Here is a 27,988-nt window from a genome sequence, read left to right as displayed (position 1 = left end):
AGTTCAAATAATTTTAAAGAAACATGAACTTTCCTTGTGTATCTTCTGTCTTTGAAGTCCAGTGTACTGCAGTTGTGTAGAATCAGGCATCTGTTTCACAGAACTCTTCCCTCTTGTCGAAATCAAGGATATAAATTGTTGTACTCCCTTAAACAGTCCCAGTTAGAGCACTATCTTGTATTTTTGGACGGGAAAAAAACCCCAACTAAACGTGATCTTCAAATTTCATTGATCCTCTGGAAAGCAGCATTATCCCCAAAGCTGCCTGTGCTTTCCTGGCATGGGTAGCAGGGAAAACACACTACCGTTATTACAGGGAAATATCATTAGACATACGCGGTCGTGTCTTCCTTGGAGACATGAGCCATGTAAAAGGCCTCTCCCTCCTTCAGGAGCTTTTGGGCTATTTCGATGTCTGCCTTATTGTCACCGAAGACACTGACGTAAAAATATTTCCTTAAGCTGTATTGCATAGTCAGTGTCTTCAGTTCTGTGCCAGCCAGAAATTTGCATGTGTACTGGACTTCTGGAGATGTCGACAAGCCCATGATGGCTTTTTGTTTGTTTGATTTGGTAGGATAAGACCATGTAAATGCTTGAATTTAAAGAGAAGGAATAAAACAAATAAATACAAATGGAGAGAAAGTAATTTTCCATGTAAAGATAGCCATATTTTCTTTGCCTTTCTCCTCCTGCATGGCCTCTGCTTTCTTTGTGTACATGAAGAAAGGGGAATCATAATTACATGAGTCACCACCAGGAAACACTCAGAACTCTAAAATAATTGGAATTTTTAATTTCACAGACCATAATGAAAATTGGGGTTTTGTTAGGAAAATGAGCCTCAAGCCTGTGTTTGACTGCAGTGCTCTCAAAGAGAAGCAGCAGCTCTGCCTTTTGGGTTATTTAACAGCCAGACAAAGCAAAACCTTTACGCCAAGACTCAGAGATATATCCAGATATAGAGAGGGTGGTGCAGTACGAGGGAGCAGATAGTAAACAGAACTGGACAGACTAAGGATATACTGACAATCAAATAAATACATTTTGCTTGCTTTTTTTTCCCCCACCCCAATCTCTCACATACAAGTCTAGATGAATGTGAATTGTACAGGGTATGAATATGTAATGATAACGTTTGATGCTGTGACAGAGATGAGGTCTCTCAAAATATTACTCTCAAGCATTTTTCCAATATCTCCCTTTGTTCCTTTTCGGAAGGCACACCGATCACAGTAGTTGCTTTTTCTGGTGAGGATAGAAAATATATGTACAAATATTCCATATGTGTAAACAGCTCTTTTACTCCTGGACAAAAAGTATGTTAAAATGAAACTAAAGCTTGAAAGTACGTTTCAATAACTCAAAAATAAATGGTAATAAAGCTGTAATTATCCCCAAAGCTACAAACACAGTAAATAAGTTAAAGTTAAATTTATAACACCTGCAAGCATATTAAGTATGCAAAAGCAAAACAAAGGCAGCCAGATGAATTTAGTTTCACCCTGTAGTAACACTAAGCAAATTTAGTTGGAGAATAATGATGTTTGTAGTCCTAGATTCATTTGTTTAAAAAAAATGAGCTTACCCTGTTTTTTCCATTTTTTACAATCTCACTGTGTTATGACAGCATCCGTAGCAGAATGGTTAAATCTATGCTGTACGTGCAGACCTCAACTCATCCTGTGAATAATGCCTCCTCAATTTAAAGGAAAGTGAGGCTACTAATTAATCAAGTATATTAAGGCTGAGAGGAAAAGCATTTTTAAAGATCTCATTCTTAAATACCTACTGTGTAAAAGGTTACATATAGTCATAGTTTTCGTTATATATTTTCTTATAAAGTATAGCCTTGAATCCTTTAGAATTAATAGTTAGCTTTTTTAATTGAAAATTCCTACAAAACAATTTTGTTTTGCATGTAAAATGAATACAGTGTTACTGTGATCATGCCTGCTTAAAGCAGATTTGTTTCTGATAGACTGTTCGGCAGGTCAGGTTGAAAGGGCTTGGTGTACACTCAGCTATCACTTTTAATAAACAGTGATTTCTTTGTCTAATGTCTCTGTGTTTTTGTAATAATTATACCGTGGAAGGATTTATTCTCTCTCACATTTTGTGAATTCTGAAAATAATTGTGCCACACTTGTTTCTGGACTCGGTCAGGTGATTTCCATTTGAATTTGTTAAGCAAAAGATTTTTAAAAGCATGGAAATGTCAGGCCTATTTCCTGGACTTTATTTTTGCAATTATCTAAATTTGGGCACCAGTTACAAAAATAGATTATTTTCATTAATATATAGTAGTGAAAGATTTCTTTTTCTAAATAAATTGGAAAGTTGGAATTTCTCTCAGATCCCAGGTTCCTATTAAGCAGGTTTGAGGTGGATGTGACTGGGGAAGAAGAGCAGTACTGTAGATACGAATCTATTTTCATTTACTTTGGACAGAACAATTTCGTTTACAACGTGCCTGGTACCAGCTAGATGAGAACGATTCACGTGCCGTGGTCGGTGATTGGACTCGGACTACCTGAAGATATTGCATAGTACATTTGCATTAAGTAGGTGTATTTTAATAAACCGCAACGTCGTCACTGCAGGCAGCTGTGAGGTGGAGTGCCTCATCTTTAAGAGTAATAAGTGGAAAGCTGAGGTCCACATTGGCCATCTCTTAACCAGGATGCCCAGGTCAGATCTCCTGCCTGTAATGTGCCACCTTGAGGTTTTCAAATTCCATTTTTGCAAACAAAAGAAGGTAAAAGGTTCAATATTGACCATTCAAGCCTTAGTTCCAGCTGGTTTTAGTTCCGCCTTTGCCTATACTCGTAGTCCTTCCCAGGGTGTATACATAGGTTTCTCTCCAAAACCAAACATTTTAGTAAACTATGTGGTCTTAATGGATTTTCCAGATACATACTGTATTAGTTGAACTTGATTAGATAAAAACTTCTCCAGATTATAATTTCCTGGCTTGCCCTTCTGTGACACTGATGGCTGCTGTGCATCATGAAGGCAAGTGGCAGCAAATGCCACTGGCTGGGGACGTCCAGAAGAGGTGTCCTAATGCTTGTGGTGGTAAGCAGGTTGCATGTCTAAACCAGACCTGGACAGGTGTCTGTGAGGTTTATTTTTGAGCAGCTTCAATGTCTCCTTGGTTGAAAGGCGAGTTTCTTACTCATCTCTTCAAGTTCAGAGACCCATAAAACAGCGTGGTAAGGCTGTCTCTCCGTCCCTTTGGTGTTTTCCATTAGCCACAAGTCTCTTAATGCCCTTCGTTAAATGTGGATAAACTACATTTATGCTGTGATGTGGTTCATTCACAAGTGGGCTGTATGGATTTGAAAATTCATTTGTTGTCCCTGAAGAAAATACTTGTTGCTTCGTGCTTCTCCCTGTCTCTGTGAGGACAACCAAGTATTAGGAACACTTCAAAACCTCCTTGGAAGAGGTCCAGGGATTTTCTCAGAATACTGTTTATGGTTTGTTTAAGGTTATCAATTATGTCTTGAATAAAAAGCTCTCTACAGATGATCATTGTGCTGTACTTTGAACTCATTTAACTGGACATTATTTGCAGAATATTTATCTTGGTTATGGCAGTTTTTGTCACACAGCGATATTACTTTTCCATTATATACTGCATGTGACCACCACATAAGTTTGATAATAAATGTTGGGAAATAAAAAACAGAGTAAGTGCCTCAGTATGATAGCAATTCCCATGTGATGGGAAATAATGTCATAAACTTCAAATTACCTTTTAAATAAATGTTTACGTCCAACCCATCCATTAGATCATAGCCCGAAGGGTCAGGAGGATCATTTCTTCATATTTCACTGTATGCATTATGATTGCTTTTTTAGGTGTAAATGATGTTTTTAAATGAAGAATGGCACTCGAACTATACACAAACAACGGCTAGACATTACTGAGTCGCAGTATGGCAGAAATAGCCTCAGCCACTCGGCTAAATATAGAAGTGCAGCAGTAAATTGAATTCATTCTTAGAAAATATTTTTATTGGTGTACGTGCTGAGACGATACAGAAATACAGCTCATGTCATTCTCACAGTTTGCAGCTTTGACATTTTAGTCAAGTTTAAATTCTAGTTGTGGTTTGGTAGATGGCTGATTTGCTAAATGCTTATGAGAGTGAAGATTTTGGAGAGCGGGGAAGAGCATACCTGAGTGTGCAGAGAAGTGTACAGGTGACAAATATCATATTAATGAGGCTCTTAACCATCTAGGGCTTTGTGCACTTGTGAAGTGATGCGACCTCTGTAAGAGCCCAGGGATGGTGTTTCCCTGAGAGCACCCCATGTAAAACATCCCACATGTTGAGACCCCCTTATTCCCAATGCCTTTCATAGGAATGGGACAGAGCTGCCCATCTCAGCGATGAAGCAAACTGAAATCCCAGGTTTAGACATTTCCCTGCTCTGAACTGGACCTTCCTAGTCCATACAGAATCATAGAATGGTTTAGGTTGGAAGGGACCTTAAAGATCATCTAGTTCCACCCCCCCTGCCGTGGGCAAGGACACCTCCCACTAGACCAGGTTGCTCAGAGCCCCATCCAGCCTGGCCTTGAACACCTCCAGGGATGGGGCATTCACAACTTCTCTGGGCAACCCGTTGCAGTGCCTCACCCTCATAATGAAAAATTTCTTCTTAATATCTAATCTAAATCTAAACTCTTTCAGTTTGAATCCATTCCCCTTCAACCTATCACTACATGCCCTTGTACAAAGTCCCTCTCCAGCTTTCTTGTAGGTGCCCTTCACATACTGGAAAGCTGCTGTAAGGTCTTCCCGGCACCTTCTCTTCTCCAGGCTGAACAACCCCAACTCTCTCAACCTGTCCTCATAGGGGAGGCGTTACAGCCCTCTGATCGTCTTTGTGGGCCTCCTCTGGACCCACTCCAACTAGTCCATGTCCTTCTTGTGCTGAGGACTGCAGAGCTGGACACGGTACTCCAGGTGGGGTCTCACAAGAGTGGAGTAGAGGGGCAGAATCACCTCCCTCGCCCTGCTGGCCACACTTCTGATGCAGCCCAGGATGCAGTTGGCTTTCGGGGCTGCAAGTGTGCATTGCCGGCTCATGTTGAGCTTCTCATCAACCAACACCCCCAAGTCCTTTTCCTCGGGGCTGTTCCAACATTTGGCACCCCAAAACATCCCACGCATCAAAGCTTTTATAGGTGGTGTTAAATGTCTTATCCCTGCAGCACTAGGCTGAAAACCCAACTGGGAGTTGAATTGGTTGGCCTAACAGAGAGGTGGCTTTGAAGAAGCAGAAGCTGCAGGTGTCCTGAGATTGCTGACGTGCATGGGGGGATGGGGCAGGTTCCTCAGGCTGAGCTGGACTGGCTGGTAGTGGGGAAAGGAAGAGCTGTCAAGGGCCATTAGACCAAACTGGAAATAAATGCAAACAAAAACCTTCTGTTTACAGGCAGGGAAAAACCCATTGTCTTGGAGATTTAAAACACCAATCAAGAAATACAGTGGTGTTTTTGCTGCAACTATGATTTGACCTTCCTGTTTACATTAAAAAATTTTTATGGTGGTGCGCAGTGACGTGGTTGCTTTGTTTTGGGTATTTGACAGTTACAGTGGTTCTGGGAATAATTGTTTTGGTTCTATATATGTCAAAAAAGAAATATGTTAATATTTGAGATCATGGTTTGGTTTTTTTTTAAACTTATTTGTATTTGCTGTGTCTCTCAACCTTACCTTCTTTCATGAGGACCATGAACATGTTAAACTTAGTTTTAAAACAACATTTCTTAGTAACATAATAAATAGTTCATGTCCAAAACATTCTTTTTAGCTGGAGGTTAATCTACTCTAGAACCAGTTGGCCATACTATTGCTTCTTTTGCCATTGTTGTTTGTGTAAAAATGGTATATTAATTTCTTAGAGTTCACTTGATCCTGATTCTTTTTTGTTAGCAGAGGTCTATAATCCTTTCCACAGCAACCACTTGTAAAAGCAGAGGATTATGACTTGAGGCAGGATATGAGCAGCAGGAACAGATCAACTTAAAAACAAAGATCCTGTTTGAGTACAAATGCTATTGTTAGCACAGAGTTGGGGTGAGTCAAGTGGCAGGATGTCTATTAGAGTATAATAAATTAGTATCTACGCCACATGGCATACTAGCCAGAAGACACATCCTTTTAACAGTTATGTGATAGACTACATATTTTTATACCTTTACTTATTATACTTGTGCCTAGTCCAATAAACCATTCCTTCTGAGAATGGCTGATATCTAAACATCTGAACAGCTTTCTGGTTTTCTGTAGATGTATTTTTCTGTCTAAAAAGGTTCCGCACTGTTATACTTTTCCCAAAATCTGCTAAAAGCAGGAATTTGAAATTACACTACCGCAAGGTCGTTCTGAGGTTAGTAATAGCCATTTTGGACTGTTGATACCTTTTCTTATGACTTATGTGATCCTTCAGAAAAAAGGAGGAGATTTTTTTAAATTTGTCCCTGTATTTAAAAAAAAGAAATACAAGAACATTTTTTCTTTATTAAGAAGTCTTGGGTTTAATACTGATAGCTTAACTGACCTATCTAACAGTAATATATGTGACTCCATTTCAAAGTATTTGTGAAGTTTATTTTTTTTTCCTAGTATTTTTCCTGTTAAAGTCAGTAGGAAGTAACGAAGGTACCAAGTGACAGAATACATTCTAGTCAAGTGTGAAAAAACACCCTACTTTTTGTAAAAATTTAAAAAAAATCTTACATGGCATGGATGAAATTAGTAAATATACAAAATGCAGTGATGGAATCAGGTAGCAGTTTCTTTTGGGACAATCTGTACAGTTATTCCAACAACTGACACCACATACAAGGGGTAATCTGTGCTTCCCAAACTTCTGGTGACTGTATTTTTTTAATAGACAACAAAATATATCCTGTTTATGTATGATACAAGTTTTGTCTCAGTATATCTTAATTTGTACATGCACATATATATATGTGTTACACACCATAAAATAGTAAAATTTCATATAAGCATCTCTAATGGCAAGTCAAACAGAAGCTTTGGGAGAAGAAAATGTTTGGAGTGGTCTTTAATCATTGCCACCTGGTGCCAAGGGGGGACTCAATATAATGGTTGCAGTGGGTTTGTTTGAGTGCTTGCCACTGCATGGGTTTGGATCCCTCTTCAGTGTCCTAAAGTTTTCAAGGTTAAAAAAAAAAACCCAAAACACCATAGTCTTAAAGTTATGTTTCTAACTCTGGTCTGAAAAGAAGATTTTATTGCATTTGATATATGGAGATATGGAGATCATCCTACTGATGGCACTTGGGCTGCAACTATATTATCAATGAATAAGAAAACAGAAGCCATGGCATTTCAACAGTATGAATTCTTCAGACTGTATTATTTTGTTAGCCTGAGGCAAGAGACTGTGCTCTTAGTACTCATCTGTGCAGAATGAGTAATCTGAGACAAATGTGTAGCCACACCGCGTGTGCAATATGTCCAGATACTATGGACTAGCTGGTCTTGCTGTGCGCCACAGGCAGCCAAGTATCTCTCGTGGACAAAAGACATATGTTAAAAAATGATAATTTTCTTATACTGTCTGGGATTTCACCACACGTAACTGCTTCTAAAAGCATTATAACAATGATGGTGTAACTGTGGGTCTGTTTATCTCATTAGAGTCAGAGTTTTATACTGTAAGGAGTTGGTTTTACCAGCAGGATTTTCTGTTACCTAACCAGAATTCTGTATTTTTATGTGAATTCTATGCACGTGAGCAACTGAAAATACGTATTCCCAGTGCGATCTGTTTCAGTGTTTTAACATGGCTTGCATTAGCATGTGTGATAGCATGAATTTTCTTTCTTCGCCAAAGCTGCTTAAACAATACGATGACAGATTTCTGCTTTTATTCTTCGTTAATGTCATTCTTCATCCTCTCTGCCCCACATCAGGGAGGAAGTGTTGTGAGTTTGCTATTTTAATGAAGAGAAATGAGGCATCTATCAACTAGGATTTATACTGGAGGGCACATCAATTCAGTTGCCTTGAGCTTGCTGAGTTTGCATATCCAGGGCCAAGTAGCGCTCTCAATTACTCCCGTGCAACCCCATTAACTTCAGCAGGTTGCGCAGTTCAAAAGGGGCTTCGCAGAACGCGGGGCGGTATTAGGGGGAAAAAAGGATATCTGATTGAGAAGTCAAGCTCCAAAATATTATTTTTGGTTATCTAAAAGGAGGTGTGCATGCAGACATAATTACACTTTTGAAAGGTTAGGGTAGTCATCGTATAGTAATTTCATTGAGTGTCTCTTTGTAGATGTGCCTGACAGAACAGACAGCCTCCCAAAAATCACTGCAGTGAGGGGGAAAACACTTCCAGCCCTGGAAACATATTGTAAATCATATGTCTTCAGTAGACTGTATCCTGTAATTAGTCTTAACCGTAGGTTGTTTCTTCCTTTTTCTCTCTCTAGGAGCTATGCCGTCAGCGCATGGCAGTGAAAACGTCTGATCGCCCGGAGCCCCTGCATGCTTCTCGAATAAATAGTGTTTCTTCACAATTTAGCGATGGGCCCATTCCCAGCCCCTCGGCCCGGAGTAGCACGTCGTCCTGGTGCGAGGAGCCAGTCCAGTCCAACATGGACATCTCCACCGGTCACATGATCTTGGTAAGGCGTTTTCATCTTCACGGCACGAGAAATGTCATCAGAACTTAAGGTACCTGCTCAGCTCTTGGAAAGATAATTTTTAAAGAAAGGGAAGCTGTCTTTTCACAGGTAAAAAGTATTCCTCAGTTTTGTTGGTAATATTAGCTTTGCATAATTAAAACTAAAGGGATTTTTATTTCCATTTCTTTTTCATTATATTGTTTTTTTCCTCTCTGGGGAACATGCTTTTATCTTGGACATACAAGTTGTTTGCGTGCTTGCTTTAAAAAAGATAAGCCCTGTGTTGTCCTTTTGTTCTGTTAATTTATGTTTACCTCAGCTTGGACAGCTGAAGAAAACTGCTGTATTTCTGATCAGCTTGCTGCTGTTTCTCATGTGTCTTTACTGTGCGGAGGTATCTGAGCTGAGAAGGCAGCAGACTATTTGTGATATGGAGCGATTTCTTTTCCATTACCCTTAGAAAAGAAAAGCGATCTGCATCACGAGCCTAGCCTGAATTTTGTTGTCCTTGGCTGGATTTCTTCCAAGCTGTATCTCTTCTATGTTTGAAATAATCCAAATATATTATATTGATGGAGTCTGCACTGGAAAACTTGGGTTACTTCCAAACACGACTTGCAACCAGTATCAGTGTAGAAGATGGACACTGGAAGATCTCTGTGTACGTAAGACATGGCTTTAGCAGCCCAAGACAGAGAGACTCCAGTGACTGGGACTTGCTGCAGGCTGTTTCTCCCTCTCTCTCTCAGGTAGTGTCCTGCTGGAAGAGCTGTGGAGTAATCCCCCATATTTTTTTTTGTGCTTTATTTTCCTCCTCCTTTAAATATTTGCTGTCTTGGTAGAGCGCAGTGAAATTAGCTGAGAAGGTGTTGGGTGATGGTGAAGATGTTATTTTGCTTTCTATATTTGATTTTTGCTATTTATTATTATGGTTGATCTAAAGTAAACACCCTCTCCAGTTGGTAGCATTTCCGTGCTTTTGGAAACTTCCCTGTTGATTTGTTTATTCACCGCTGAGAATACTCACCAGTGGGGTTTCTCATAAGAAAACTTCTCTCCACCTTGCCATACTTTCAGGTCATAATTTTTCAACTTCTTTCTCTCTTTCATCTGGACTTATATTTGAAAGTACTATTTTCTCAGATATTTTTCAAGTTCTTATAAGCCACCTCACCTAATGGAGAACGGAGTGAAGGCAGGCAAAACCCATAGAGCTCATTTGACCTCAGCCAAGTTACTGACCTCCTTCAACCTTGATCAGGTCAGCTATAAAACTGAGCAAAAGCAGGGCAAGTTTGTAAACCAGATGCTTCATCAGAGTATGTCATCCTGAGTAAATACTTCTTCCTCTGCCCCTGCCTGTTCCCCCCAGAAAAGGAGTTCATTAAGTATTATGTTAAAATCTGGTATACAAGTGGAGTTTGGAAGGGTTGCTCCCATGACTGAAAATCATTTGTCATAGTTTTTACTGTCCAACTTTTGCCTAACCAGAATTAAAATTCACTTGATTTCCTTTCACAGTTAACTGAAATACTTGGGGAAAAAAGAACCATGTTGATTGCCCAACCTCAAAATAAGTTTAAATTCCTGTGGTAAAGTTCTAAGGCAATATATTTGTATGGAAATAAGAGCAAAATTTCCTACATAGATGGAAATAGGCATTTAATATTTGCAAACCCTTTCAACTACTTTAAATGGAGCAAAATTGTTTTCAATTATATTACTGGGAAACATAAAAAAAAATCACAAAATCAGGCTTAAAGGAGAGAAAGTTGCATGTGGGAACCACTTATTCTGGCTCTGGGAATCTCTGCAAAATTGCAAGAAAGAATTGTCGTAGTATGGAGATACTTTAAAAAGTGGTCAGGTTGGTTCAGATCACTGTTACGGTGTTCAGTGTCCATAATTCAGTCAATCCTGTTTAACCCTGACTGAACTCGTACATATGTTAGCTATCTAACAGCATGTGTTATATCTTAGGTGGTGAGGGTTCAAAGAAGGGTAAAAGAAATGCTGTAGTGCCTTGAGCGTACAAACCACAGAGAGAGAGTAAAAATAGTTAATTTGTTTAGTCTAAACTGAACAAACAAAAATCAGTGATTCAGGGGAGTCTGCCTATGTGCTTTGAAATACAGGATGGGGAAAAATTGTTCTTAATAGACGCAAACGATACAATTAGGAAGAAAATATGGTTTAGAATCGAAAGGATGCATTTAGCCTGGGTATCAGGGCAAGCCTAATAGGAGGGTCAGGCAGGCAGTGGGATGTTTACTTAAAGGAAGCAGTTAAACCGTAAAGTCAAGGTTTGCTGAAGGCAAAACTGGGTTAGGTTTATATGGGAAGATCAGCATCGCTCAGCTACAGCACTGAACCAGATGATTGGGCTTGATGAGAAATGCTCGTGTTTTGTGTCACTGTGGGTCACACAGAAACCGGAGAGCTGACCCAATTTACGTTTTGCTCAAAAATAAATACACATATCTGTAATACCTTGTTTGCCTGAATTTCTCTCCCTCTGGAGATGCTGTGGCTTGTTGGACTTCAGCAATAGAAGAGGCTCGCTAGAGGTGAGCTTCTCCTCCTGTTGCCCTGCAGCTACAAGTGGAGGAGAGCAAGGGGCCAGTTTGCAACTTTTATACCATTCGATACAAGAAGTTTTCCAGTTCTTCCCATTTCCTGCTGCCACAATCCTCTTATCTAGTAAATTTTGTAGGTATTTTTGGTGAAAAATATCTCCGTGCTTAAAAAAGCAATGAGAAATATTAGCAAGGGGCCTCGCAAGAATGGCAAATACCATCTGCTTTGCAGGCTAAATGCACTTACAGCTCTGTAAATGTGTTTTTCAGCTCCACAGCATGCAGCGAAGTAGCAGTTAGCTGAGCTATGGCTCCTCAGTCTTTATTGTTCATAGGTGCCAGGACCTCCCCAGAGAAAATAAAAAAATGGATTTCTGTATTTAGCGGCAGCAGGAAATATTTTATTTTGATTTATAAACAGAATAAATCTTTAATGAAGGTAGCTTAGAAGAAATGTGTCTGCCACTGCTGAATGACTCCATGTAATCTTGCTCAGAGGTAGCGTTGGTCAGAAAAATTTCTGTAAAGCTGTTTAATTTGCTGGAAAATGCTAGCAGGTCGTACCTGAAGTGATGTCCAAGCCACCTCAGCTTTGGTTTTATTGAAGGCTGTGGTTGGCCGCGGGTACTGTTTTCTTGGAGGACTTGCTACTCGTGGTTGGCCCATTGTTCATAGTACTCCAGGTCTGGAGAAACCAGGAATCCTCCAAACCTGTGGCTGTGGGGCAGACTCCTCACGCAGACTGAAACCAGTCTTTCAAAGAGAAAAATCCTGCGTTTCTGCCACTTTCCTGTGCAGCAAAAGCAACGTCTCTGCACTGCTGACAGTAGCATGAGGGAGTTTGTACTGTTGGCAGGAGGAAGCAGGGAGGACTCAGGAGGCCGAGAAGGACGGCGCTAACAACATTCAGAGCTTTTTTTTCTTCCTTTTCACGTTCTTTTTCCTCACATTTATAGCAAGAGAATGGCCCATATGGCACTTTTTGATTCTGTCTTTCTAAAAGATCCAAGCACTTTGGAAAGTGTAATTAGTTGAGCATGTTTTATGCAGTCGTGTTTGCGGTGCTGACTATCTGGTTTTAGCATGAGCAACAAGAAAGAAGTGCCCTCATTTTGGTCGTTCTTGGTTTTGCAAGAAAACGGTTGTTTTTCAGAAGGTCACAGCAAGGGAAAGAGTAGGTACTTAGAATAAGATTTCCATGCACTTTATTCACATGTGTACATCTATATTTCAAGTGCCAAGAGAAGTCCTAATAAAGCGTAACGCTTCCCTTTACAGTCCAGCAAGAAAACCAGGGGGGTTTGAAGGTGTCCAGAAGAGATTTAGTCTCCCTGACTTGGGCTCCTAACTTATCCCTACATTTTAGGCACTTAATGAAGTGGTGGTCTTGACTTGAGTCCATAAATCCCCCTTCTAGTTGGTGGAGTGAGTGGATGGCTACGAAGGTCTCCAGAGATTTAGGCAGAGAGTGGATTTCTCTTGGGAGACCTGTTGTGCCTGCACCATCCCATTGACGTCTGCAGCTTACATGAAGGAGTCTCTTTTGTTCGTGCTGAACCACAAGTTCAGCACGTAAATTAGGTAGATTGGATCCCACATCTGCTTCGTATATTACCACGCTTGTTTGGTTAAAATAATTATAATCTTTTATGAGTTTTTAAATGAAGAACAGTACTGCAAGAAGGGAGCGTATGCTTTTGATGATAACATTTTGAGGTTGTTATCTGAATACCTTATATGAGAGGGAATTTGCAGAAGCAGAAGTGATTTGGGGTTTTTTTCCTTGTAAAGACAGACGTGCAAAATTTGGAGCATTATACATAAATTAGAATTTCAGAAAGTGTGAATTAACAAAAGGTCCTCTTTAGTATTTGTTTAAGCTGGAAGTCTGAAGAGTCTTCTCCCTGAGGGTATGAAACTGCTGTATATATTGGAAATAATAGTCTGTGATAGTTGGTGCGTACTGTACTTTTCAGAAGGAGAAGAAACTTTCATAATGGTGCTGAGCAAGGCGGTAGGAACAAATGAACTAGAGACTGAAATCTAGGGCCTCGCATCTGGGAGGTGTAAGTCCTCTTGATCCCCATGTCCCTGGCAATATGCCTGCAAAACCAAAAGGACTTTCCCCATAGAGAACTGAAAGATGTCCTCATGTGAGAACTTAGTGTCAAAAGAAAGTTCTGGAACAGGTTGTCTCTCGGAAGGTGATGCAACCTGAACTGGGGAACATGGGATGGAGACCTGCTGCTGGAAACTAGTCGAACCCAAGAGGCTGAGTTTTGCATCCACTTTAGTTTTGATGCTGAATCAATGGCAGGATTGCTGTGGGACTGAGAAGGGTAACAAGGAGGGAATAGTTTCCAAGGTTGAACCTGGGGAGGGGGCGTTGATAACGTTGGTGTCCTGTAGTAGTAATTTTTTGATGGTTTATAAGCAATTTTCCCTCACTCTCATTTTTAAAAAGAAACTCTGTTTGAAATGGACTCTACGGGGTAGCTGCTATAGATGTTCTTTTAATTGAATATGGAAGAGTGTAGAACTGAGCGATAGAAGACACATTCCAACAAGAAAAAACAGTTGCTAAATCCTCCACCACATTTTGCCAAAACGCCTTGATTTTATTCTTAAAGCTACAATAAAAGCATGAGCAAAAGGCATCTAAACACATTTTTCTAAATAAAGAGAGAAACTCCAGCATGTGAGGCCTGATAGCGCTGTGCTAGGTGCGGTCGTACTTTCCACCTTGAGCTTAATCCATTTACACAGAAAACATTTCCTGAGCAAAGGAGCGTGATGCGCAGTGTGAGTGCAGTGCACTGCCTGGGGACACGTGCCGCAGAGGTGATTAATGCTAGCAGGGACAAAGGTGAGGAGTGCAGGTACAGAAAACAAGGTCTTTGTCACAATTATGGTGTGTTTGATTATTTAGTGGGTTTATTTTTTTTTCTTTTTCCACCATTTTCTTCTGCAACCATTAATTTCTCTTTAGTTTTTACGAATTTCAGGAATAGAAATACTCTGTTTAAAAAAAGCTTACAACTGAGAAAACGAAGAAGTCCTTCCTCACATGGGAAGGGAAACAAGTCAGTGGCAAAGTTTAGCTAAAAGCATAAACGCCTTACACATGTGCTAAGTGGTTCTAAATCCCAACTTATTTTTCAGCTGCACCAGTATAAATAGTTGTAGGAGTCTCGCAAAATGCACGTCCCAAGAAGGATTTGGCCCTGAAGACAATTTCATCACGAACAGTCAGATGAGAGGAGTCACGAGGGAGAAGGCAGTTGTGTATTGCATTGCTCGGTGACAAGATAGCCAATATCCCAAAAAGACATAAATACTGTGGAAGGGAAAATCTTTACCCCTCTCTCCCTGAGCGGTAGTGCTTTTAGGGACAAGTGGAGCTGGTTGCTTCCTGAAAGATCTGATGCTGCCGAAATGGCGTTTATCCCTTCATTTTAGTGGTTTTTTTCCTTCCTAATTGCTTAAGTTATTTTGAAACATTTGCTTCTGTTTGTTTAAAGCAAGGACTTGAGATAGAGGAACAATGAAAAGATGCAAAAAGTGCAAAAAATCTTGTTGCATATGAAAAAAGCTCTACTAATAGAGCCATAAATCTAATAAATGGATGTATGTACTACATAGATTTCATCAATAAAACTCAGAAAAAATATTCATGAACAGGTTACCCTTTGATTCTTTCATTTTTATTAGTTTCATGTTCAGTTGACTCCCTTTTTCTATATTAATCTTGTTGAATGGTCCTTAGGAAAATGACAATTACAGAGTCAGTATTAAATCAAGAAAAACATTCCCCTTGAACATGGAATGAAATTAATTTAAAAATCTTTTTTTTCCCCCTGAAATTCTTCCCTGTTGGTTGTTTTCCCCAAATGTATTCGTGATTAAAAATAACTTGCCAAATTTCTGTGACTACATGTCATTTGACTGTGAGGTGTTTATTCCAGCTTTGTTTAGGCTGCTTTGGTTGAATGCTTTTAGCCACCTTATATCATTCCCTAAGGCTTTTAGTAGAAAGATGAAGAAAACGTTTCTATTAATATTCTAGAGTACTAATTTTAAAAGCGTTACATTATATGACACAAAACTAGCTTATGCAACTCTATGCACAAAGTGAAAAGAAAGGATAATTGCCATGGCTGAAACAAAACTTGGTGGCCAGCTGAAATCTTTCTCTGTTTCTCCCAGCATTTTTCCATTTCTGGAGAACATCCAGTTAATGTCAGGGCAAGATAAGTACCAGTTCTAGCAAGTAGCAAGAGATACTAGAAGATCATTTAATGAAAAAGATCTGGGTTTCAGTACTTCAGATTTAAGATAAGGGATGTTACTGGTCCTCTGCTGCTTCTGAGGTTCTCGTTAGTGGCAGAAACCAGAGTTGAACACTCATCCAGGAGGCTACTGGTCTTGTCTTTTGGCTCCAAATGCATCCTCAGTAACGAAGTGCTCTTTGCTGTATTTGGCCTATTGTGCATGTTCACATCATGCATTAAGTCGGTGATGACTCATTGTAGCAGATGTAGCAGTTAATCATATTTTGGATCTAACGGGTGGAAATGCCTATTTAGAAAGAGAAGGATGCTGGAAAGAGAGTGGCTCAGGAAGACGTCTCAGGCAGGAGGCCCAAGATGATAATACATGTTACAGAGTACTTCTGAGCTGGTGGCAGAGTTCAGATGTGAGAAGGAGGTGAGTTTTGACTCACTGTGGGATAAAGAAATGGCTCATGCAGGTTGCAAGACACGGTGCACTGCTAAGATCAAGTGACATGTGGGTAATGGGACTACAACTTCAGGGCTTCTGAAGACACGTAAACAGTTCAGGGTGAAACTGGGACTTGCTTCATGGTACTTACAAAGAGGGGACATCGTACCGGCACTGTGTTTCTGCACTGTTATACCAGTTGCAGTTTAAGATACCCAGGAGAACTCCAGGGCTATTTTGGAGAGCTCCTTCTCTTCATGTGGGCTATGCCAGCAGAAGTTATTGGAAGTGGTTTGGTTAAGATGCTATTGGCAACAAACACAACTTAATCCCTCCTTTGATTCAACAAAGTCTGTTTATGCTCATCTTCAGGGCAAGATAAAAAAAATTTATACTTTACTTTCTGCAACTATTTCTGGGGTTAGGCCTTAACTTGACAGTGTTTTGTGAGTAAGGTATCAGAATTTGGGTGGTACTTGGAAAATGTAATGTGTAGGACACAGACAAAATGCTCCTGTGACGATCAAATTTTGCATATGCGCCCACGACGCAGCTGTGGAAACGTTTTTAAATAAGGAGATAAACATTAAAATAATCTGTGAAGTTCACTTGTGGATGACATAGTATTTGCTGTTCCATAAAGGAGGACTATGTTACTTTTTGGCCAAAACCAGGTGAAGTCTACTACCCTCAAATATGACATCCCTGCCCCAGTGTGTCTTTATGAAATACATAATTTTACTATGAATTTGTCTCCTTTATATAACTCTTCTGTTGTTTCAGACAAGAGTAGTATCTTTTCATTTTTTCTAGTTGGGAGGTCTCCCTCAATGCTGTCACATCTCCCTTATCCTCTTGTCCTAAACCGGTGTGCTAATGCTGCTTTAGGTTAACCACTGGCCAAGAAAACCCTGTTCATAGCAGGGGAGAATTACGAGTGGCCTCTTGTTTCTGGCTGCTGGCTGTACCATTGCATTGAACTAAGAATAGAAGGGAGGGGTGACAAACTGCTCACAAGCAGCACTTCCTCCAAACATGACCTGATACTGCTCAGGGAATTATTTTCTGCCCTCTTCTTTTTGGAATGGCTATGAGGGCTGGCGTTCAGCTCCTAAAATGTTTCTGTCCTCAGTCTGGTTAGTAGTAAATCCATTAATGCCTGTTGAGATGGTTGGTTTCTGGATTTGACGTGTATTTAAAAAATATTTCTCTGATTATATATCACAACTGCGTTATTTTTAACATGACTTATGTGAAGGTTCCTCCTTCTGACCGGGCTGTTTGTACTATCTAAAATATTCCCATGAACATCCAGTAACCCTACTGCACATAGCAACTAAGCTGTAGTAACTGTCAGAGTGTAGAGAACTGAAATACGTTTCTGTACTTCTTTTATTAAATATGTGCACATGCAACACTTTTCTTTAAGGAAAATAAGCAAAAAATGATAACGTCTCCTTATTGGATACATTATATTTATACTCTGAGCATTGAAGAGAGTCTGGTAATTATAAGGTTTTTTAAGCATTTTTGTTTTAAAATTGAAAAGGTACTGAACTTGAGAAAACAAATACAGTCAGTTATTTAGTACTGACTAGTTCTTACATTGTATTTAATTTAAGTGGACTTTAGCTGGTTGCAAATAAAAATACTAAAGGACTAGCAATGCACACACCATGATTTGTGTTCTTGCTGTCATCCAAATTCACAGAAATAAGGAAACGTATTAAAGAAATTCGATAAGACCAGGTGGTCTGAGTGAATAATTTCCCTTTCATTAACATATTCCCCTTATTAACTCTGTAATTAATTGTACATAGCTAAGGAAAGCTATGGAAATTGCATTTTGAGATGTATCAAAGCTGACTTTATGCTTCAGACTTCCATGCAATTTACTATTAATGAAGCAAGAGATGGAGGCCCCAAATCTATAATTATTACTTACTATTTGAATGACAAGCAAAGAATTTTATCAGCACAGTTTCAAATGAAAGGGGATTAGCAGCTAATGTTGAAATTGTTAATCTTTCTTATTAAAATAATTTTGACGAGAGTGTTTAGCCTGAAAGAGGTTTCTGGAACATCATTTACTATTAAAACAGCTATTTTCTGAAGCTCAGTATGAATTTGTCTAAGTTTGACAGCAGGGTGCAAATATTTTTTAAATGAATGAATATTTTATGGGAACTAAGGCTGTTCATGTGTGAGCTGATGCCGAGCTGCTTGCTGTGTGCGTATTCCTGGAATGTGTAGCAGGGTGGTAGTTCAGTATCCATCTTACCAAAGTGAAGATGTCTACTGAGATAACGACGGAAAAAAGCTACAGCAGAAAAATCTGAGAAGTGAAATTGCACCCAAGGCTGTATCTGCACGCGACTGATTAGCAGGTGGGAGCCCGGTCAGAATCAGGCCCGATATCTTGGTTATATTTTTATGACACAGAAAAAGCCTATAATTATGTTTGGTATCAATGTTTAGCTAGGCCTTCTTACTCCTTGAAATGGTGGTATATTTTCAGTTTTCATATATTTTTATTAGTGTCATGTGCCTTGAGATGAGTATTCAGTGGTGGGTGCTTTATACCCACATGTATGCTTGTGTACAAATACCACGTATGGCAACAATATCCTCATATAAGTATATATAAATATTTGTGAGCAGAGATATGGTATACATGTCTTTTAAGTGTTAATGAAAAACTACTTGGCATTTTAAATTTCAAAACTTTTCCTTGCAATATTTGCAATTTTCATCCTTTCCAGGAGTGTACAAATGAAGCTGAGGAGATCATTTTCACTCCTCAGGATGAGGAAATTGGTAATATATAGTGACATAAATGGTGAAAAGCAAAGTAGCGATAATTTACAAAATTTAATTTGTAGTGGTCTCAGCCACATAAGTACTGGAGGAGATGTATGTAAAAGAACTCTATTAATTTGCCTGTGTCCCATTATAGAAAAAAGCTAATGTAAGAGATGTCACATGTCTTTGCCAGTGACAAATCTTACCAGCAGAATAGATAGAAATAATGTAAATGCTTTAAGACATTATTTGCATGAGTAGATGGATTTTGTATAAAGATACTGTCAACACAACAGACCTCCCACGTACCTGCTCTACCGTGAGATCACTCTGCTTTACCTCCGCGTGGACTTGTGGGAACTTCGTTGGGTTCACTCAGGAAATTGCAGGTTACAAGAACTGACCTTGTATCTATGGTCCTACAAATGTTCCTTTGCAACAATCTTGCAGACAGAGTGATATTGTAGCAGGAAGTGCCATAGACTGTATATTCTCTTCATTCATCAGACAAAATCAAAGCATTTTTAGCTTAAACATATCAGCTGTTAAACAGCATGTAGTAACAATACCCGAAGAAGCAGCTTCTTTATAAAAGCATATTTTCTATCTATTATAATTATGTGTTAAGTCAAAGACATTGAGGGTTCTCCTTAATCTGTAAGAATCGTAACAAACCATGTGGACCACAACCGTGAGTCAGTCACCGTGCCAGTGTGGTAGGCTGGTGTAGTTAAGAGGTGGAATTTGTCAAGGATGAAGCTAATGCAGATTCCAATACTAAAGCTTTTCTAAATGCAAGAATATTTCTGATGCAGATATTTACCCTCTGCTTTAGTAGGAAGGCAACCAGAAGAGTTGGTTTGATTTACCACAGCAACCACACAGAAGCAGGAACATAAAATCCCTAAGGCAGTGCTGGCTCACAGCGGGAGGGATGTCCTGCCACTGCCCAGGTAGGCATGAGTGATACCTGCCTGAGAAAAGTGCTTTCTTCTTTCCTCATTGCCTCCTTTCACCTATTGGTGTCTATCTTGACATTAGTCCAGTTCGACTGAAAGCATTGTGATAGTGTCTAATTACACTTAACATAGCAAATACACTAGGCACTAATGGTGCCTGATACATTATTTCTTCTGGAAGTCCAGAAATTACCTTTGTGTCATTTAAAGTTCTGTTGGAGTCAAGAAAACTCTGCAGTATCTGAAGATATACACCAGCCTTTGACTTACCACATGTGTCCTTACAAGTGAATTTTGAGAAACTTTGTCCTTCAGGTAGGATTCTGGGGACTGATATAAGAAATTTTGATTAAAGTCACCAGGAGCCTTTCAACTCACTTCAGTAACCAAAATAATAATAAGCCAACTCTTACACAGCACTTTTGATCAGGAGGTTCAAAGCTCTTTTTAAAGGTCAATATCATTATCCTGTCTTTTTTGTCCAGGAAGCTCAGGCACAGACAAGGAACTGCCTTGACCAAGACTAACCTTAAGGTCAGAAGCAGAGCCAGGAGTAGACCTCCGTTCTCTGGTGTCCCAGTGCTCTGCACTCACAACTAATCGTATTGGCTTTAATACAAAAAGGATCATACTGAAGGGTAATATTTTTGCCCTTTTTTGTCCCTCATTAGTCTTTTTTAAGACATGAAAGTATGACATGAAAGTACAAAGGAGTTCTGCACCTGAGTTTGTCAGATTTGGTTCTGCGAGTTTAGTTTTGTCCTCATTATCTAAGAGCAAACTATTCCATATTTGGAGACCTAGCTGGAAGATATTAAATACACATTGGGAAAGCTTGTGAAAACCAAACTGAGGATGTGCAGTCTATAGTCAGTTGCCTCTGTGATGGAAAAGGATACCATCTACTCATTTTTTGAGTCTCTTCTGAATTGATAAATTTCCATCAAGAATATATTCCCAATCTGCTAGATCCTTAGCTATCACACACGTGCACACACACACATGCACTAAAATTTAGGTTCTTTATTTTGCTTTTTCCTTCTGTTTAGCAGCTAGCTGTAGTTGTGCTGTCTACTCAAAACTACTAGTGTCGCTCTCTCAATGTTTTCTCCTATGTTCAGCGCATGAAAGGAAGTGTTCCAAGGAAAAGAAACAGCGCGTGAGGAAATGTTAACAGTTGTCAGTTATGACCAAAATTTGCTTCTTCCCATAGCGTTTTCTAATTTGCTGTGTTCTGGTGTTTGTTTTTCTGATTTTTTTGTTTGCAGTACAGTGTCTTATTTCATCATTTCACTTCTTTGTTGACCTCTACAGTCTGTTCTTGGCGTCTTTTTCTGTCCTCTTTCACATTGTCTTTCCCTTGTTCTTATTTTGCTCTCTGTCACTTCAAATATTCTCATCTGGATTAGACCAGCGTTCGTCAAAATTCTTTAAAGTGTTACCCCTTACTGGCTTCCACAGAAACTCGAGAGTCCCAGGAGTAGGTAGGATGTCTTCAGCTTACGCACTTCTAAAACTTTTCTACCGTCACTTTGCAATCCCTTTTGAATGCTTTCATGAAAAAAATATTTGAGAACTTGGGAATCACTGACCTAGGCCAACCTTAGCTGAAAATCCCATGGAGCACAGATAAAAAGTTACCTAAAAAATGGGACGCTTCCTCCAGATTTGGGAGTGTGGTATATGCCAGCTTCATCTTTCTCGTGGCCAGCATTGCTCAGTCTCCTGCTGCATATTGCTCTGGGGCTGTAAGTGTGACATGGAAGGGATAGGGCAGAAGTCAGGCATGTCTTCTCCCACAGTTGTCTCTGTTCAGTCCTGGAAGTAATTCTGTGGAAAAAGAGTTTCTTCACTGCTTACTGTCCTCACTGGCAGTTACTCTAATTGGGTTGCTTTTCTGCAGTTTGCAGTGTGCAAACATGGAACTTCCTAGGTCAGGTGTGTGGTTCCAAGATGGTCTTGAGTTGAGGATTTAACCATTGAAGATGTTTGTGGAGTTTGAAGTTTCCCATCTCTCACTGTTACGGGAGTTTTCTAAGGAAAGGACTGATTACGCAGTCTGTTCTTTCCCTGCTTTTCCTCACAGGTGCCCATATGTTCACTTGTGCTTATGTGTATTTTGCCGCTAGTCTGTGTGTATAGCATGGATTGCCAGGCTTCTTGGATTTTGTATTGCATATTCTCAATTTACACACAAAACTCTGTGTGTGTGTGTACTCTCACTATCAATTCCCCCCCGCCCCACCACTGAAAAGCAGAGGGATTTTCCTTTATGAGTCATAATTTGCTCCTGGAGAAGCATCTTTTCGCTGTTATTCACATATTTAAGAGGAGTAGTAAGAGTATTACTGCTTATCCCTTTGCTCTAGCAGGGATGTTATGTCTGTAGAAATAATATTTTCCTTTCTACCCTCAAGATGGCCACTGTCTAGCAGACGTATAATTTGCCAGACTATCTATAAATCACATCATGTGCTGTATCTCTTTGATGTACTTGGTCATGGTTGCCTGGGTTTTCCTGGTCTCATTGTCTCTGAAAAACTTGACCACTTGAAGAGATGATTATTTTTAAACATGACATTTTCAGAGTTCTATATTTATCTCTTGGTAATTTGTATATATAGTAAATGAAGATGACTGTACAAGTGCTCTGAAAAGAAACACAGACTTTAATTCATTAAAATCTAAATTTGCAAATACAGTACCCAACCGGGAACCCAAATTTAGATGCTTAATTGAGTTAGCGAGGCTTGGAGAGGAAGAAGGCAGGGAATTTGGTTTTGTGTTTTCGGCTCGGTAATTAGCATGTAGTAATATATTTTTAAAGTTTTCATGTCAGACATGCAACATCATTAACAGGCATATAAATGAATCACAAACATGTCTTGGATTGTGGTACGTTCAAACCGTTAGTGAAAAAATGAAGTGAGAAGAAGGGATCATCTGAAAAATAGGTTTAATGTGTAAGAAGAAAATAGCAGTTTCCTGTAAGAATGGAATTGGGTGTCAATATTTATCACAGAGTCAAAGGACTTGATTTGTATATTTTTCTGCAGTTTTTCTGCTACTTTATTCAGCTATGTATCTTGCGCTTTTACTTTTGAACAAAGCTACCAGAAGCACTTCCCAAAATGTCTCAGCTGACGAATTTAACTGACACTGTCCTTGGCATCAGTTCCTATACTGCAGAGTTGTCCTTAATGGGGAGGTTTGGGGTTTTTCGTTTTGGATTTATTTTTGTTTTTAAGAAATGTCACAAGATGTCCCATGCTGTGAAATGGCAGTATTTGGCCAAGAGGTTTAGCCCTTCATTTTTTGAAATAACATCCTTCCTTTATTTAAAGGCTATTCATAATTTAAAATTTTGTATTTGTGAAATCTACCATAAGAAGTACAGAAAGCCTGGAAACTGATTTTGGCTAATTCATCTTTTAAATCTTTATTATTTAGTTTGGCATGTCTTTGTATAAACAGAATCTGACATGCATAAATTAAATTCCTCTACTCGTCAACCACTTAAACCCTGTATTTCTAAACAAAACCCCCAAACCAAAACCTGTTCTAATTCCATTAGAGTCAGAACATTTGGTATGCTCTAATTACAAAAATGTTATCAGATATGGATTCATGAAAGTTGCACGACCTTTAGCCCTGTCTATAAACATGATCATGGGAAAAGGAAAAAACAGCGGTTAAGAAGACTGAGTTCTGAACTTCCCTGCAAAATAAGTGTTTTAGGAGCATATTTGGTGACTCTGGGAAATTCACTTTGATGGTTCTGCCTTTTCATTTCCCCTCTGTGAAACGGCAATGATAGTTGCCTCCCCTGCAGAAGTAACGTGAGTACTTTCAGACAGTTGGACAGAAGGAGCTATAGAAATAGAGAGATTGTAAGGGAGCAAATTATATTCCTTTTATGGTAATCATCATCTCCTTTTTGTTGAGGTTTATTTAAAGCAAAGTAATTGCAGGGGGGAAACTTCATGGGCATAATTTAGATTTCAAGAAAGGGGGTAAGGAGGAGGAGATGCGGGTGGTTGTATTTTAAGACCTAGAAGACACCATTAAGTAGCTGGTAATCCTCAAGAAGGGGTTCTTTGTACAGAAAATTTCTTTATCTTCTGCTATATTTAGAGAGCCAGGTAGAGCAAATATTTCATAATTAAGCATTCTTTTTTTTTTTTTTTAATATTTACTTTCTTAGCTATGTTTCCTTTCAGAAGCATACCTGCCCCCGTCATTCCCAATTGAAGCAATGCTTAGCATCACATGTATTTTCCGAGATCTCCTCCAGAGCTGAAAACCTGCGTCAGTCCGCACCAGGTTGTATCCAGCCATTTCACTGGGATTTCATTGAGCACCTTTGGCAGCTGGGAGCTATAAGAAAAGGGATTAGCGAGTGTTTGTCTGACACACACTGATCCCAGCACCTGCTGATTGGATTGAAGTAATCCTTTTACAAGTTACAAAACTCTATTATCAGAGCATTAAGAGAGGGGGAGGCAGTGATATACACTACATTAAGGGTATATTAATTTAGGTAAACAGAACATAGGTTGCCATTTAATGTACTTGTGAATTACAGTCATTCTTGCAAAAGTTGCACGATAGTCTAGTCTGGTAGATAATGCCTTACACTGCTTATGCAAAGATGATACTTCTCCAGCAACCCAAGGACAATTGTTCAAAATTACTTTAGATGGCATGCTTACAGCACTGCTGTGCTCTCTGTGTACATGCTTAGTTGTTTACAATAATCTTTACATCTAAAAATAGAAAATGGAAACTATGCAATGTCATTTTTTTGTTGTTGGCTGATATCACCATGCAAGTTAATTTATTTCCTAATAATACAACCTATTTGAAACAATGTAGGGATATTATCCTCAACCAGGCTGAATAGTTGCTTTGTCAAAGAACTGCCTCCCTCGGTGGGTTTTTTTTTTCAGTTTTCCTTCATCACCTACCATATTATGTATGATATTAGTGGTGTTTTATGCCAAATTACTAGTAAAGCTTCGTAGTAGTTTTCAATACTTAATTGATAAGGCTTCAAAACTCTTCTTTTCACTGGTGTAATCAGGAGAAATAGGAGAAAAAAATAGATCGGAACACATTATGGTAGTAATATGGCTCCAAACACTGAGAAGGAAAAATAATTTCTCGGTGTATTTTATAAAGACAAAATACAAAATCCCAGGATTTTATTTCCTAGATTTTTTCATTTAGACAGTTCTCACTGATATGATCAGGAAATCCGGAATCATAGAATCTTAGAATCATTTTGGTTGGAAGAGACCTTTAAGATCATCAAGTCCAACCATTAACCTAGCACTGCCAATTCACCACTAAACCATGTCCCTCAGCACTACATCTACACATCTTTTAAATCTCTCCAGGGATGGTGACTCAACCACTTCCCTGGGTAGTGGCTGGGATGTCAGGGATGTGCCAGTACCAGGGATGGCACAGGACAACTTAGAAAAGAGAAAGGAGCCTCCAGCCTGAAAGGACTGACTGATCAGATGATGAAGTCCTGGCTCCAGTAAAGCCAGGAATGTTGCCAGTGGTGGATGCAGAACTCTCCCCAGGATTGAAAGTATGTGAGACTTTATAGCCAGATGTTAATTTACTGAGAGTTCTCCCAGATGCGAGTTCCGTGAAATACTGAGTTGCCACAACAGCTTTATATATATATTTTTTTTTTTAATATTTTTTTTTCAATGTAACTAGCCCAATAAAGTCACTTCCCTACAGTTAATGTTGAAAACTTGTTTTGCCATGTTAGGACTAAAGCTAGTGCTTTAAACAACAGTCACGGAGTGACATTTTGGAGATGGAGCTGGTCTTGGTCACAGCTATAGGCTGTGCATTACTGTGAGTTGGTCAGCTCCGAGCATCAGAAACATCCATGGTGCTTCAACAGAACTATAACTATTGGAGAAAACTGATTTTCTTAATGTGTTAGTTGATTGAAAGACTTCAATTGCTTGAGCGTGCATCCTATCTTTATTTAAGGTTTACTTTGTTAAGGAAGAAAGGTAGGAAAGGAATGAGCATAGTTTCGCTATGCTCCCATGTTTTCTTCTACATGGGGCACCACTGAGAGCATTCTTCATGGAAACATGTGGTGAGCTCCCAGCCCTCAGTTTCTGCAAGAACACCATGGCAGCTCAGAGAAAGACTGACCTTCTGTAAATAAGGAAGAGCCCAAAGTAACTTTAGTATTACTATGAAACTGTGGTAGGAGATGGTAGAAATGCTTAGCAAATGTGAAGAGATATTGTGGTGCTCCACGTGGTCTGAATATTGCTCAGGATTCTAATAGTGACACTTATCTCAGGGTGCTTTATTTGAGCAGATCTGGACAAGTGTGGGTGCACCAAAATAGAAGAATGAAGTAATCATAATTTTATAAAAGAGAAGTGGGGAGAAGGAAAGAGGAGAAGAGAAATGAACCTTTCTATTGCTGTTCCCTGAGTCCAGACTCCATCCCTAGAAAATAATGGAACACATATTAAAAAGAAATTGCTGATTATCTAGCAGGAGATTTTTCAAGGGCATAAAAGGGAGATAAGTGTGAGGGTCTCATTTAAGAGGATGGGGAAGGCTGGAGTCTTTCCTTTGTGTGTTTGCTAATCTCCTCCATCCTTTCCATTGCATAGCTGCACAATAAGTAAGAATGTGCATAATTTTATAAAGAATAAATCTCTCCTGAACAAACTTGATTGCTTTTTATTTAACTAAAATTACAAAACCAGTAGATGAAGGGAAAACAACAGATGTAATATATCCAAATTTTAATAAAGCCTTGAAACTGTCTCATGAATAGTTAATTGAAAAATTAATGTCAATTTTTTAGAAGAAAATTACATGGATTGAAATGTGGCTAAAGGATGATATACAGAGAGTAATGATCAAAAGCTATGTATGGGAGTGTCTGGCAGAGTACAGGAATTACGGTTAGATCCAATTATATTTAACTTTAAATAATGATCTGGAAGTGGATGGAAGTGACTTAATGACTTTCACAAGTGGTATCACATTGTAAAGTTCTTCACAGAAGTGATGACAGAGGAGTAATTCAAAAGTTTGAAAACTTTAGACCTGAAAACACATACAACAAATAAAGTTAAATTATCTCTGAAGAAAAGAGTCACAAGAAGAGATGTCTGTAGTTTGCACAGATCCATTAATTCATGATCTGTAAAGACACTGAAATATGTACAAGTGGAAATCATACCGAACAGCAATATTCTGTGTAAGCAGACTAGGGTGAAATAAATGGATGGGTGGCAATGGGTAGCAAATTAAGTTTGCAATAGAAAAGCAATACTGTTGGCATCCATCTCACATGAGAACTGCAATTCCTTATTGAAAATATTTGAGTATTTCCAGGAATAGACTGTATAGTTCAGAAAAGTTTTGTCTCCCAAGGAATAGTCATGAACTGTATTTTAGACTTCTACGTTAGATACAGGGCACCTAGATGTTAGCAAAGTTTCTTAGTGAAGTACAAGAAATAAGACATTATTTGAAGGCCTGGAAATGGGTAATCGGGTAGGCTTCTTCTGTCTCTAACTTCTATAGCACTGCAAGTAATATGCACGGCAACACAGAAATTTACTGTGAAGCCACTAATGATAAGGTATTAAGCCAGAAAAAGGAAGGAGAAAATGATGTGCTGTGTTGAAAGTAAATTGGATTTATGCAGAAAAGTATTCCTTTTACATACAGTCAATGCAATATGTACCTAAAAAGACGAAGTTAATTGTTTAAGCAGTTAAAAGTTTAGGCAGAATAGCCAAAACGCTGGGGTGTCCTGTGCCAGAACAATGTAGCCTACAAGTTAGCAAAGAACAAAGGCCAAAAAAAGCCTTTACTTAAGTCAATTGGAGAGAATAACAAAGCAAATTGTTTCAAGTATTGTCATTTAGTGCACAATTTGCTATATAATAGCTAAGGCCAATTCTCTCCTCTCCAAATTCCTTCAGGGGAACCCAGCGAAGCACCGCAGCACTGCCTGGCGCTCTGCATCTCTGGAAAACACGGCAGCGGTTTGAAAGCGGGGGGGCTCCAACACTGGGAGGGGAAAGGTGTGGATTTGAGTGGTCACCGTTCACAAGGATTAAGATAATGTCCCATCCACTTCTTCAGCTGACAATTGAGGTTCAATTAGACCTGTCGAGGTCTGTCAGTTTAACAGTTGCCCATCTTTTTCATTAAAAGAGACATTCTCAGCCATGG

The 27,988-nt window shown here is 39.1% G+C and overlaps 1 protein-coding gene across 1 annotated transcript in view; it reads left to right on the top strand.

Annotated features, from left to right (window-relative positions):
• The window catches only part of PTPRN2 (protein tyrosine phosphatase, receptor type, N polypeptide 2), a 187,612-nt gene that overhangs the window by 95,610 nt on the left and 64,014 nt on the right, over positions 1-27,988 (top strand). Inside the window, exon 2 of the mRNA XM_009886794.1 lies at positions 8,488-8,682. Coding sequence (XP_009885096.1) covers positions 8,488-8,682 — 195 coding nt within the window. The remainder of the gene's footprint in view (positions 1-8,487; positions 8,683-27,988) is intronic.

Source organism: Charadrius vociferus, unplaced genomic scaffold, assembly GCF_000708025.1.
Source record: "Charadrius vociferus isolate BGI_N301 unplaced genomic scaffold, ASM70802v2 scaffold255, whole genome shotgun sequence".
NCBI lineage: Eukaryota > Metazoa > Chordata > Aves > Charadriiformes > Charadriidae > Charadrius > Charadrius vociferus.
Note: the sequence above shows the minus strand (reverse complement) of the source record. Positions and strands in the feature narration are given on the sequence as shown.